The 15389-nt window shown below is 40.5% G+C and overlaps 1 protein-coding gene across 8 annotated transcripts in view; it reads left to right on the forward strand.

The window, feature by feature from the left end:
• The first annotated feature begins 4764 nt into the window (after positions 1 to 4764).
• Positions 4765 to 15389, forward strand: part of cbfa2t3 (CBFA2/RUNX1 partner transcriptional co-repressor 3) — a 45293-nt gene continuing 34668 nt past the window's right edge. For 4 of the 8 annotated variants that reach the window (XM_030124065.1, XM_030124092.1, XM_030124101.1 and 1 more), the window contains exons 1-2: positions 4766 to 4978; positions 5299 to 5535. In XM_030124065.1, coding sequence (XP_029979925.1) covers positions 5331 to 5535 — 205 coding nt within the window. In that variant the 5' untranslated portion in view covers positions 4766 to 4978; positions 5299 to 5330. Of the gene's footprint in view, positions 4979 to 5298; positions 5536 to 13021; positions 14183 to 14216; positions 14417 to 15389 lie in introns of those variants that run through there. The other 4 variants (XM_030124084.1, XM_030124075.1, XM_030124117.1 and 1 more) reach the window with 4 other exon arrangements.

Raw genomic sequence — 15389 nt, forward strand, 5'->3', positions numbered from 1 at the left:
GTGTCTCAACTAGTGTAAATTATTCCAAATATTCATAAGACTTTAAGGCATGCAGATTTATCAAGTGGATTTATTTAGCTGATAATGTTTCAGTCTGCTTGAAAGAAAACTTTGTGAGGATTGAAGCTCTAAAAACTGAAAATATATCGGCCACTTTGTGCAAAGATACTAAGACTGGAGATGAATGACTCCGATCTGGCTGGTTTTACTATCAATGAAAACATGATAGTTAACCTGCTTCTGCTTTTATCATGTGTGAGCCAATCGGATCAATTCGCTAACACTACCAAAAGCCTCCTAATGTTTACGTCACTTAGTATTGTGGTTCTGGAGAGTGGATTTCTTAGCCCACTCTTTTTTCTTTTTCTTTTTTTTCCCCCCTTAGCCCAGGGCGACATGGTGGTGCAGTGGTTAGCACTCGTGCCTCACATCAAGAAGGTCCTGAATTCGATTCCAACACCAGTCGACGGGGGGGTGGGACCTTTCTGTGTGGAGTTTGCATGTTCTCCCTGTGTCTGTGTGGGTTCTCTCCGGGTACTCCGGCTTCCTCCCACCATCCAAAGACATGCACTGATAGGTTAACTGGTTAATCTAAATTACCCATAGGTGTGAATGTGAGAGTGATTGTTTGTCTCTATATGTTCAGCCCTGCGATGAACTGGCGACTTGTCCAGGGTGTACCCCGCCTTCACCCCTATGTAGCTGGGATAGGCTCCAAGCGACCCCCATGACCCTAGTGAGGATAAAGCGGGTTCAGAAAATGAATGAATGAAGGATTTCTTAGCCCTGATGGGAGTTCTGACATGTTTGGTGAGTTTGATTATTTTTACCTTTGTTTTTAACAACATACAGAAGAAAAGAGATGTATATACATGCATGTGTGTTTGGTCCATCGTTCAGCTATGTAACAGACTGTAGGGCTGCTGTAAATGGGCCTCACTTGACATAACACTTTTAACATTTCCCATTTCACAAAATGAGGTATTGAATCTAAGGATAAAATGTGAAAGATCATCACAGAGATTGAAAGGAACCGAAAGTTTTCACAAAAAATTCATTTAGTCAGTCACTTCTCTCATTGGTCTCCATTCAATCAGATCTGTCTCTAGCCTCCTTTCAAAGACCTCAAGGCCGTGACGTAGTTATACCTAATAATCTTGCATTTTCAGTCAAAATTTCTTTGCTTTGAGCTTGTACCAAAAGCAAAAGAAAAGTCCTTTCTTCCTTTATTTGAAGCAAAACCTCTCAGAACCTGGCTGAACCACTCTGGTGTATATATTGGCTAAAAGTGCTGTAAGGACGGCTGTGGAGTTGAAAAGTTCAGCTGGTTAGTGGTGGCCAGGTGTCGCACAGGCAGGCAAGAAGCTTCACCATATGGTCGCCTCTCGCCACCAGACACCAGCCGTCCCTGCCACTGACTTTCACATGCTTTACTTTTGCCGAACAAGGTGAAAAGTTGCCTCATGTCCTAATGTTGACCATTATGCAACATGAACTTTGTGTTTACTTAAAGTCAAACAGGAGACAAACTTGCTTCTTAGGAAATTGCAACATATGACGGTAAGACACCATGAAATAAACAAAAAAAGGGCCAAATTCATTAATTTCCTCTAAATTTCTGTTATACCAAGAAAGTTACAGATTATTTTGCTTCTCTCCTGCATGCTGATTGGAGTTTTAAAGAGGTAATGAAGTCCTGGTGTGTCCTCCTGCTGGGTTTGTATTTGGTGAGGGGTGCCTGTGTGTCGCTGATAGAGGGATCTTTCTGACACGGCTGCTCTGGCCCGACGCATCTGGGAGCCAGTAGCGGCAGCCGCTGGGGGGAGATAAGGCAAGGCTAGCCGCTCGCCTGTAACGCACGTTTTGCCCCCCTCTGCCCTGTTCTCCTCTCCTCCCCTGCTCCTCCCTCCACCCATCCTCCCTCCCGTCATGCCCCTGACCTTATCTCAGGGGAGAAGGCACCACTGGGTTGCTACTGTGATAGCACCTGCCAGAACCAGAGCTGGCCTCTGGTGATTATGGGGGAATCATTATCTCTCTCTCCCCAAAAACTCATTTTATACCTGCCAACATCTGAGGGGAGGGGGGCAAAAGAGCAAGACTTCTATAACAGGTAACATGCAGAGAAAAATGTGTGTATGTCTATTTGTACCAATAGAGTAGGTTGGGGTACATGAGCAAAGACAAATATATATGCAGCAAAATATCTTGATATGTTGAATTTCTTATAAATATGATATGGTTGAAAACATATTTGATGACAACCCTCATGCAGTTTTTATTGATTTGTTACTATGAGGTGCTATGTATAAGTAGAGCTCTCACATACCGTTAGCCTTGTAGCATAATTACTTAAGTCATATTGTTTTTGTTTGTTTATTTATTTATTTAATATTTATTTATTTATTTCAGATATTGCAATAAAATCAAACGACAAAAGAATTACATAAAAAGAAAGTAAATCATTCAAAAAGGAGCAGGATGAAGTTTAATTTATAATGTCCCGCCCCCTTTGTCCATCCTTCACCTACCCTAAATTCCTATGTCAGATTCCCTTTGTAACTCAAAAATCCTCCCATATCAGACTAAATTCTGACTATGCATAAAACACAAAATTGCTGTACAAATCAAGGATAGACTGTTCATTTTTCAGGTCATAGTCAATGATGAAAAATGAACCAACAGTATTAGGAGAGTAAAGTTATGCAGATATCACAATTTGGCCAAAAATATGACTTAGACAATTATGCTATGAGGCTAATGATAGGTAAAACTATGAAAATTTGTGAAGAGTTACATATGCATTAGATACAAATAAACTTATTAATATGAAATCATTTTCAGGAAATATATTTTTCTACTTTAAATGAAGCACATTGTGTAATCTTTGCTGAGCAATTCTCTTCACTGTCGACTTCCTTTGTTAAACTGTTTTATCTGGAACCAGAAAGGTATTTCATTTCACATGTATGTTACCAAACATGAATTATAACATATACTGTATTTTCAATCTGCCATATATATCATATTCTGATAAATGATTATTTACCTGTAACCAAGAATAACCCTGCCAGCACTTGATATCATAACTGAATATTTGTGTTTGTTTGAATGTTTCATCCATTAACATTTGTGAATATAGGTAAATCCCACTGATCTGCTTTCTGGAAAAGAAAGAAAGAATAAAAAAAAAAAAAACACCTACATTTTGTGTTCTGGATTTACGAAGAAGTTTCCTTTCGCTGTTTCTCTCTTTTTACTGTCCCCCACCCCCGGAATAAGTTTTTCTCACTTCCTCTGTGCTGATGACCATCTGTGAGTTAGTTTCAACCAAACACTTGGCACATCTGTGTGCTCACATCCCTTCTCACTTCTTTCATCAGCTCACTACTTGCTTCAACAAAAATATGTGGTGATGTCTCCATGTGTGTCGGTGTACGTCGGAGAGCAGTGCTGCTGTCTGATCTACAAAGGCCACTCCATTTGGGTTAGGGGTTAATGAGTCCTGTGGGGTCAGAGGTCAAGGAGGTGATAACCACAGTGTTCGTGAGTTTCACATCAGAGCCCTTTCAGCTGTTCTGACTCTGTAAAGTTTATTTTTGCATCTTTGATTCAACTTGTGTGACAGCAGTGTTTTAGCATATGTTTTATGGACTTCGGTGTCATGGGAGTAAGAGGAAAGAATCACATAAAGAAGTTGATGTAGTTTATCTTAAAAAGATCATATTCCACAGGCATAGCTGCAGATAATAATGAAAACCTTAAAACAGGATAAAAACTGATGAGGTTTGTTAAACCTTTTGTAAACTGTGGTTTTAGACACTTTACAGAAATATTCATTCATTCATTTTCTGAACCCGTTTTATCCTCACTAGGGTCACAGGGGTCACTTGGAGCCTATCCCAGCTACATAGGGGCGAAGGCGGGGTACAACCTGGACAAGTCACCAGTTCATCGCAGAACAGAAATATTGTGTATTTAATTCTTATTAGATAAACAGGCTTCGTTTCGTAAGACCAGGTTATTGTGCATTTCATGGGAACTAGTGTAATGACTGACAGTTAAAGAAATGGAGAGAGGAGATACCCACAGCTTCTCTGTAAATAAAGAATGGTGTGTGAAACTTTGGCTGAAACTGGCGAGCAGGGGAATTACCAGAAAACCCATATTTGTAGTGGATGACAATATCCTTTAGCCTAACAAATCTCAGTATTCTGTGTATTATTCAATATTTCTTACATAAAGGATAATAAGTACATTATGTGTGTGTGATCTATGGTAAAGTTAATTGGAATGCAATATTAATGCATTGTTTATTAAGTTTGCCTGTGAAAATGAATGACAAAATACACAGTTTTGCCAAGAAAGTTTAGTCTCCAGACAGGGGACAATAATAGAAAGATATATTACTGATACAAGGTGCAGAAAAGCCAAAGCCCTTAACAAGTAGAGGGGTAACATAAACAGAGCATGCAAGAAGGGATGGAGTGGCTGCTGGCCGCAGACACAGCTGGTTCCTGGCAGAGGAAGCCCAGATGGAGGCCCGGGTCCTGCTGCCTGCTGCCGTCTGCAGCTATCGCCACAACCAGCACTGCTGCCTGGCCTCCCTGGGGACTGCAGCCCTGCAACACACACAAACACACACTTTCTGTACCATACAAACACACTTCTCTTTTGAGCCACAGCGGCAGGCAGGGCAGGAGGAGGGTTCAGACAAGAGCACAGCCCCTCAGCCAGAGCCACGAGACAAGTTGACCTGCCGCTGACATACATTCAGGCACACTCGGCTGCCTCATACACACCATACACACTACTGGAAAGGAGAAAAGAGATTACAACAGAATCAGATGTGCAACGAAAAAGGGGATATGTTCACTGAGGTTGTGACTGTGCACTGTGGATTTCAACGTACAGCAGCCGTGTGGTTTTTCTAATAGCTGACTGCAGACAAAAAGCAAGTGCCAGAAGAAACCAGGAGGTGAGAGGAAGGAGAGAAAGTCACTGTATAACGTTAAATGTTTGGAGATTCAACTGCAGCTAAGTTCTGGTCCCTGCATGGCAACTTTATCATATGTCCTATATGATGACTTTTTGGGAAAACTTTTTGAAAACCCAGTAAAATCCTTAAAAACATGCTTTGGAAAAAAAATGTCCACTCTAGCATTTTGGAGCTGATATTGACTGATACTGACAGTGTTCATTGTCTTTTTAATGCTTGCCATCTCAACTACATTATTTGGACATAATTGCACTTCACAGCACCTAACAACCACGCTTTTAAACATTTTCAACATTTAGATATCAGTAGCTGTGAATTAGACGCCCCAAAAATGTCTGCTGAGGTGCATTTGGACCACCAACAGAAGGCTGACCTGAGAGCCAGGGCTTCCTCCTCTCCGGCTTTTGCTCTGCGTGTCCCCACGGTCACACTGATCAGCCACAAGCAGCTGAAGGATAAATTCGGTGCCCACAGACTCCAGCCTGGAATCCTTGATCCAAACCTGGCAACCAGCAGCCACTACAGATGTAGGGAAGGTAGGAGCTCATCATCCTAAAGGGCCTGCATGTCTCAAGAAATCTTTTGGCAGTGTGTTACTGTGATGAGTGATGGAGGGTCCTGCAACTGTCAGGTCTGCTCATTAAATTAGAATGATTGACAGATAATCAGTTTGTGTTGACTTAGCACCAGAAGCATGGTAAAAGGGCAATCTGAGGTTCCTCCATCTTGGTACCAGACCAGATATTTGATGATTACCATCTCAATGAGTTTTCTTTACTGGAGTCAAGGTGCAGAATAAGGTGTATCATTAAACTATTTAATACATTTTTGTTTTAAAACAAATTCACTTTAGAGACCGACTTGAATCATTAAAGAATATATCAGCCAATGTTGCCACGTGCGATTTTTCTTAACAGCTTCCCCTGATTGTCCTGAATTATTCCTGATTTTAGCACAGAAAACTTGTCATTATTGTTAACACACCCAGTGGAGCACATTTGTCCCATGGCACAGGAAAGGGAAGTGAACATGTTTTTTGAGCATAGGTTGGGTAGGGGGTTATCCTCTGGGCTTCCCCATACAGCTGCAAGGAATAGAACTTTTCTTTGGAGTTTCACCCAAAATGAGTATGTCATCCACACACAGGTCATATGGGTGCATCACAGTGAATGACTGAGGAAAAACTTTGAGGGTGCATTTTGCAGACAGCTGAGGGATACTTGAAAGACATCCAGGAAAGGAGCCAAAGATGAAAAAAAAAAAATGTAATTGATTCTTAAACCTCTGAAAACACTGAAGTAGTGCCTATAGGTAAAAATAAAAACCAGCACTTAAATCAGCAAAGGGTTCGAGGAGAGACAGATGCATTAAGAATCACACATTAAAGGCCTAATTTTATAGAGTCTAAATATGTGGAAACTGTAAGCCAGAGAGAGGACTAATACCCGACGTAGTGAATTACCTGCAGCGCCTTCCGTCTCTTGGCAGTAATGAGCTTTGTGAACGTTGCAGTGATAAGGCCTCTATAATTAGGCTTAGTCATAAGCATCCCCCCCTGTAATTCTGTGATAAAAACCCAGTAGAACTCTGGTGTTGGTGCTCCAACCCATTCATCACACATACAGTATATACACATATGAATGCATATACACTGAGGAAATCCAAAAGTGTCAGAATCAACTGTAAACACAGCTCTTTGTCTCAAGTAGTTTACCTGATGTAACTGCGTGTGTGGGTGTAGTCCAGCGATTTGTTCACACTGTATGGAGCATTAGTGTAGTGTGTGTGTGTGTGTGTGTGTGTGTGTGTGTGAGTGTGTGTGTATGCCAGAGTGTGCATGTGAGTGTGAGGCGTTGTGAGTTGCAGCATAGGCTTCCTGTGAGGGAGCAGATGTCGCAGAGCTCAGGCACAGCTGCGACGGGCGATAACCGCAGTGGCAAGAATATGTCGGCACGCTGGCTCTTCTCCCTGGGTCTTATCAGGCGCACACAGCATACAGACACACACACACATGCAAACACACACTTTCATATAGACACTCTACAATAAGGAACTGCCACCCAGCACTTGCACACCCTCACAGCAAGCCTAGATAGAGGGAGGAAGGCAATGAGAGAGATGGAGGGAAGAAGAAAAGGAGCAAGGACTAAATCAAGGGACTTTGAGGGAAAAGGTGCAGTGAATCCCTAACAAAGCCTTGGCTCATGTCTGCTATATCATAGACTTCATAATTTGGTGCCAGTCCTAATCCTCAATTGCTATGAATAGGCTATTCTTTACATTATTCTATTTAAAAGAAGAGTTATTTTACCAGTAATAACTTCAAAAGTCTGACAGAACTATTCAAATACATAACTATGTCCCATTCTCTTCTTGATGTCACATTATAATATATCATCAAAGGTGCTTTTTTAGCTCTCTGCAGACCTGTTTGCATAAGTTGTCTTTCAAAAAGCTCTATAAGGTAAACACTGCATGTTTGTCTGCATAATTGTCTACCTAAAACCATGTATTCCCTAAGTTCAGGTTCATTGATATCTTTACAATAAACATAATGTGCGGCACACTTTTAATCTCCCTCAACCAAATATAGTGTAAGATTCTGTTGAAAGTTACTGCCCTATAATTTAGATTAGATTAACTTTGTGTAAAACGTATTTCATACATATTTATATTTGAAAGTAGTCAGATATTTTAACTGCACAAGTCCATTTGACCTTGATAAAGTAGGTCGTGGTCACCTGTTTTCAATAGACTTCTGCTCCATGCCAAGATGCATCCACAGTATAAATTTGGTGCAGATATCTCAATGCATTCTTTAGATAATGTGATTATGTCATTGAATGGACAGACAGATGGACAGACGATAAAATGATTACAATACCCCTTCGACCAGAAGTTGGCCAAGGGGTAAAAACTATAAAATTCATTTGCATTTATGGGTTTTGGAGTGCTTACAGCTACCTATGATTGTATAAGCACAATTTCAACTTTGTGATATATCTTGCAGTGTTACCTTGTCCACCATATGTCAGCAGCTGATGATCCAAACACTTCTATGAACTCAGTCATACTGTAACTGTGGAGTCATTTTGCCTTTTTGTGTAGAAAAACTTTCCGTCTTTAATAAATAGAACTATTACATCACTGTATCTTTGGCACAAATGCTGTGTATAAAAATAAATATGGTAGAGGTTATCAGAAATATGGGAAGTGATGGATGTTAATGATGCAAGAGAGTAAATAAGGAAAAGAAAAAGGTGAGGAATGTGTGGGAGGAAAGACAAGGTGGTAATGAGGTGAATGTGTCTGAGAGAGAGAGAGAGAGAGAGAGAGAGAGAGAGAGAGAGAGAGAGAGAGAGAGAGAGAGAGAGAGGGGTGGGCAGAGAATAGAGAGAGAGCAGTTATCCTCTCTATTTCCTCAGCACCAGCTTTGTGGTTTCTATGAGGAACAGATGTTCACAACTTGATACAGTGCCTCATCCCCCTCTACTCACTATCTCCAGTGCCAGCACCACCAACTGTCTGCACACACAAACACACTCGCAAGCGCACACACTTATTGTCTCTTGGGAAAACACAGTCATATATAGCAGTGACTTACTCGTGTGAACGTATGGGGGTGTATTCACCTGCACAATGTGGACTTTTTACTGTCCATTTCCCTCTGTGCTCAGGCTGCATATCCTGTTCTTGAGTCAACACTTGATTTAATCAGGTGTCACTTCCTCCTTTGTGAGTCTCCACTTGCGTTGGTCAGCTGTGACCCTGTGCTCAGTGCTCTTACTCAGCTGGACAGTCTGGCTAAAGAATGTATAATTAATGCACTTACTGTAGCCTACGTCCATGTAAAAATGTGCCTGGTTGTCTTGTCAGTGCTTCTTGTACTGTGAGTATGAGGAGTAATCTGACCCTGACTTTTAAGTAAAATTTAAACACCATTTGAGTTCATCATTATAGTTTTGCTTCATATTTCAAATGAAATATGAGGAGATGAGAACTGAAACACTGTAAGTCATAATTCACCCAGAAATAACACATAAAGTAGAAAAGTAGTTTGACAGACTGAATAGCTACAGTAATGTATTATGAAGTGCACTTATTAGAGTTGTTCTGTAGCAGAAACAGCCGTGAAAGTCAAGGATATTACTCTGGATTGAATTCTAAATTCCCATCTTGTCTGTATGATTCAAACAACCAACACTTTTCTGCTCAATTGCAAACAAAATATCAGGGGTCTATGGGTGCAATTTGTAGAAGCAGCATTCCAGCATATGTGCTTGAGTGGGTGGGTCAATGATCCATTACACCACGCTGTATTACAGACAGAATTTCTTTCTGTTTCATCTTCTTTCCTAACATTATAGAGCAGCGTGAAAACATGTGCACTTTATTAAGGATGTTAACATACAATGTGTGAGAACAACATCCTCTTACGCTTGTTATCAGAGTAAACAGTGTCTAAATTACCAAACCCACATTTGGAGAAGATGCACATGTTGCACAAATTTCTCAACACATTTTTTTCTATCAGCATCACATTCAGCGTAACACAACTGAGTTACATTTATTTGTCCTTCGATCAAGTCAGATGTACACATTTGTCCTTCTTTTCTTTTTCCACACAGCTGTAACCTACATTGATGTCTTTAATGGCAGCCCCATAAGAGCATAAGAAAGGAGAGGAGAGGAGAGGAGAGGAGAGGAGAGGAGAGGAGAGGAGAGGAGAGGAGAGGAGAGGAGAGGAGAGGAGAGGAGAGGAGAGGAGAGGAGAGGAGAGGAGAGGAGAGGAGAGGAGAGGAGAGGAGAGGAGAGGAGAGGAGAGGAGTAATACAATGGATCTAGCATTCCTTTCAGTCAGCTCAGGGCCTTATCTCCTTTCAACACACTAGCCTGTGACTACCACTATAGGAAAGGATTTACAATGTGCGAGTGGAGGAAATGCTGCAAACTTCTTTCTTTTTCTCTTTAACCCTCTGACACACACAGACACAGAGAGAAATAGTCATTTCCATATGAGCACAATGGCCAAGCCTAGGTCTTGTAACTTTCAGGGTTCAACCATCCAATAGATACTGTCAACATAATAGAGTTCAGAGCTAGGTGGGGGAGTGTTTGTGGAGTGACAGCGCTAGAGCAGTGAAAGAACCAGGAGACAAAGCTGTTTTCGTCATTAATGCCATCAAAGGGACTTCCAATTGCGTATTATGGCACAGAGAGTTCATCGAGGCGAGTTCCCACCTTGTGCTTTTCATTGTGCAGTTTATCAGGCTGGCCACATGGAGTGTCAGAGCTAACCCAGTGACCGCTCAACAAAAGGCCAAATTAAGAGGAGTGAGAGGCTGTCGTACAGGGAGGCTGACAGGTTGACTGACGCCATTCCCGAGGAGAATAGCATCCTGTCAATCTTGGAGCTGTCACCTTGACAGGAATCCTTTCTTTGGATGCAACCTCCACAGCCAACCTTTCTGTCACTCAAGGCCACACAGACACACAAATACACACCTTTTCCCTTTTCAATATTCTGCATTGAGCCACAAGAGACAACAACTAAGCATCCTGCACTAACATACGAAGGAGATACACACAGTTCGTATGAATGTATGTATGCACACATTGTCTAGAGAGTCACCACTTAAGGCTATAATTCTGAAAGAGAAATATAGATGGTGAGTTTCATAAACACTCCATCCATCTCCCTGACAACCACACTTCTACCCTCATGCACCACAGATACTGCCTCTCACAGACCCAGCATGTAATGGCCTGTGCATCTGTTTATGTATGTAATGTTGATATACTGCACTTTGAGTCCTTATGTTTGGCTTTGTCAGTTTCGTTCTGCCAACATAAAAATGTCTATAGTGGTTTTACCAAAAAAATATTCACACCGGTTTCTGGGTTACCTGAAGTTATCCCATATTAAGTTGAGAGGGGAACTGTTACATTTTAGTGATGGAGGGCTGGGCTTCCCTTTGCTTGCTTGTTCATATTATTTAATCAGCGCTGGAGCGTTTTCCAAAAGTCTTCCTGGCTGCATATGAATAGTTTGGGTTGGAGGCTGGTGAGACTGGAGTCGGGGCAGAGCAGCTGTCTGTGTGTACTTTACAAGCTGGTTCTGTTTGTTCTGTAGATGCAGGAGGGGTCAGGAGGGTGTCAGCTTTGTCTTCTGTCCCCCTGCATGGCTATGGATGTGTGTATGCGTGTGTGTGTGTGTGTGTGTGTGTGTGTGTGTGTGTGTGTGTGTGTGTGTGTTGATGTTGGGTATGTGTGTCTGCTAGAGGTAGAGAGGGGGCAGGTGGGAGGAGCGATGAGACCAACAGTCCAGTGTGGACAGGTGGACGCTTCTCACTTTAGAGGAACAGATGTACCTGCCTCACTCCCTTTCCTACCACTTGTATTTATTTATTCATGTAGTGGTCAATTTACCATAAGACAGCATCTGTTAACAAGCCTTATTATAAATTCACCACAAGTAGCCAAAGGTGTATTTTTTTTAATCTGCAGTCTTTGGACATATTTTACACTAATAGTACGTAAGTCTATATAAAAGTAAAACTGTTACTGAAGTATGCAATGGTATAATAATAATAATAATAATAATAATAATAATAATAATAATAATAATAATAATAATAATAATAAATTTTATTTGTATAGCACTTTTCATGGAACTCAAAGACACTTTACATACAGATAAAAAGCAGATAAAAACAGAAACCAAACACATTGAAAACAATAATGATCATACAACTGCAACAAGCTATGGAAAGACCCCCCACCCCAATAACTTTCCTAACACCTCCATATTAATAAGAAAACAAAATATTCATAATATTCACATAGTTTAAATGAAACAATAATCAAGCTGCAGCAATGAAAATGGAATATTAGTCTAGGCTTTATTTTCATTACACAGTCATGTGCAATGAAATTAGGTTGCTCAGACCGATACAGTAAGTAATGAAATAAAAAATAATTAACAAGGTAAAACAAACCATCATAGTATGAGAACAGGGATTAATAGACAAGTGCAAAAACCGTAAAGTACAAAATCTAAAGAATAAATAGTCAATGTGCAGTCTAAAAGCGAGAAGGTACATTTTTCTTCAACCTGTTGTACTGCAGAATGATACTGAGGTGCGAATGTAAAATAATATTGCATTGTAAGTGTGGAATTGCACTGTGGAAAACATAATGTCACACTGCAAATGTACCATAGCAAAAATAAATATAATAGTTTTTACACAATACAGGCTAAAAACATGCTTTTTTAAAACCAGGCAAACAAAAATATAATATAAGTTATAAAGAGGGTATTATTAATGGTAGTAAAATATTAATATTCACAACATAAATTCACTGTGCAGTAGAATATTACTCACCTGACAACCTTGTGGAGTGGAGGAGGATTCACTTGAGTGTGTGCTGATATGCACCAACACTTGTCTTCTTTCACATTCATGTTTTTCAGCAAAAAATAAATAAATAAAGTAAATAAAGTTAAAACTATTGCAATGTGCTATAGACTATGATGGCTCTCAACTTGATTTATTAAACAAGCTCTCCTTGTTGTCCTCTTCCTCGTATTGGCATTAGGAAACAGCGGCCCCCACGGGCAGACGGCGGTACTGCAGGGCGATTCATTCACAGCTCCCACAGCTTTTTTTTTTTTTTTTTTTTTTTTTTTAATATTTAGTGTTATGTGTGAAATAATGACAATTGTGCGTCGAATGTGGCAGACAATGAATTTGGGTGAGTTTTGCATGCATTTCTATGTGAAATGATCATGCGTTTCTATGCACGTCATCACCTGTATTTGTGCATGTGGGCATTTTTTTTTTTAAATTCAGATGTGGTTTTATTATTCTTGAGCTAAGAAAAAAAAAAAAAGGAAGAGTTTTAAAGGTTGTTTTGAGAGGATTCCTGTACTAGCCTCTAGCTGGCAGATCTTCTGGTGGTACCCGAGAGAGAGAGAGAGAGAGAGAGAGAGAGAGAGAGAGAGAGAGAGAGAGAGAGAGAGAGTGGAAGAGGGGAGAGAGAGAGAGAGAGAGAGGCTCCAGATGGTGTTTAAACGCAGACAGAAGGCTACAGCGAGGACAGAGAGAGGAGGAGGAGGAGAGCCGCGGTTACTGCATACAGTGGGCCCGCCAGCTCCACTCATCACAGAAGAACACTAAATAAGACGCAAAACCCTACATTGAGAAACCGACGGGGGATAATCAACAACGGAAAAAAAATAAAATAAAATAAAATCGGCCTAAATATGCAGAGCCGGTTGTGATTTTGTTGAGGAGAAGTAACTCTAAACCACGCCGTGTCGCTCAGACAGTCGGCGGAAGATCGGTGCGTCGGTGGAACAGACGGACCTCAGAGAAACGTGGTGTATCACAAGAGTCCACAGGCTGTAAACAAAGTGCGCTTTTACAGACACGAAAAAGGAGGAGAATTTAAAAAAAAAAAAAGCCTCGCTGGATGTTTATGGACTTTTTCCCCTCACACATCGGACTGAGAGGGGTTTTAAAGTTGGCACCGGAGGAATAATAGACGCACCCTTCAGAAAAGAGGATCCGCATCTTCATAATAAATTGCGGGGATTTGTTGATTTACAGTAAAAGACAAAAAAAAAAAAAAAAAAAAAAATCTCACCGTTTTGTCTGCTGAAAACGGACATACAAGACTTTTTTTTTCTTTCTGGGATTGTTTATTTTTTATTTTTATTTTAAGAAGAGAGGATTTACCTGATCCGGACAAGTTGTGATTCCCCCACCCCCCACCCCCATCAAGAAGCAAAACACAGACTGCAAAACCAAAGACATCAGTGCGCTCATGAGGATACAAGAGCTGTGGCTTTGACTTGTTTTTCTTCCATTTTTCGATTTCACTGAGAAGAGAAATACCTCATAATTTATTAAACCTGGAAAGTCAACTCTCAAATGAAACGTCCACATTTTCCTTCTCTAACTGTGGCTTCTGCCTATGTTTCCTCTCTTTGACAAGAACATTTAAAAGACACAAACAGAAAGAACTACACCTGAATACTTTCCCCGCACTATTTAGTAAAGGCTTTATGCTTTTTCTCCAAATAATGAGGCTGGAGACGGTATAAAATCTGTTTTAGAAACTCTTTGGTGTGGATTATCACCGCTACAATTACCTCAGCTTGACCTCGACCTTCACAAAGTAAGTACAACCTGCAAACTCGGGCGCATTGACAAAATGTTAGCCATGTAAATTGCTTTTAAATGAGTTGAAGCTTCCTGACAGTGTGCTCAGCCGGGTATTAGAAAAAAAAAAAGAAAAAAAAAACACAACGTTTTATAGCCTTATTTTTTTTTTCTTCATATTTAGAATGCTGAGATATATGAGCTTTAAACTCATATTGTGGACTGCACAGCGCTGCTTCTTATTGTAAAGGTAAAGACAAACAAGGCTGCTTAAGGTGTGTTTTTGGGGAAAATCCTGTCATTGTTTACTCCATCGCATATACGTTTCTCATCTTTCAGTTGTTGATTCTGATGCAGATATGTACCCAGTAATAGGTGTTATATGGATGTGTAATATCACCATACATAGAGCCACACTAAAGAGGTAGAAAAGAGTTAAACCACTAAAGATAGTGAACAACAAATAGCCTAATAATGTTAAAGTTAATTATTTATATTAGACACATGTATCCCTCTTTACTGTGACAGTTGTAATAAGGTAGTAGAGGGATTTCTGTCTCATGACTTGTTTGCCCCATCAGTCTGCTGAACATCAAAGTGATGTTTAGACAAAGTGATGACACTAGATCTTTGGTCTGAATGAACTTGAGGTCCACCTGGACTCTGCGGAGGTGATGGATGTGTGAAAGGATAAACTGAGCCACTTACCTTGAACTGAACTGCGTGTTGCCTCTGCCCACCCACTGGCAGTGCATCACCACTGTCACCAGAGTCTGTCTTTACGCTAAAAGAAAAAAGTACCTTGAAGTCCTGTCAAATCAGTAGATGGGGGGGATTTTGCTTGAAAGTGCATCTGTACATTTTAGAAAAGCGACTGTTTAGACTTGAAGGAAAAGAAATTAGTGTAGAGAAGTGTTTACCAAGAACACTATGGCAACCAGAGGAAACAAACACAAAAGTAAAGTGAGTTAAAAATACTGAAATCATAATGGATAATTTTGTACAAGCCTTATGACTGTGGGGACACTCCCTATGAAGAAACAAGCCCGGCCAAAGGTTCTACCCTCGCTTGAACAGCCTCAGTGGTGCACTGTGAGTGCAACAGTGAAACACTCAGGCCATTTTCTCTGCAGGACATGGTCCTGTATAATTGGCCCTGGTAAAGATCATCTGAATAATTGAACAGTTGATAATAGTCTCGAACAATGGATGAGAGGTTGCAG

The sequence above is a fragment of the Sphaeramia orbicularis genome, chromosome 3 (genome assembly GCF_902148855.1).
Source record: "Sphaeramia orbicularis chromosome 3, fSphaOr1.1, whole genome shotgun sequence".
Lineage (NCBI taxonomy): Eukaryota > Metazoa > Chordata > Actinopteri > Kurtiformes > Apogonidae > Sphaeramia > Sphaeramia orbicularis.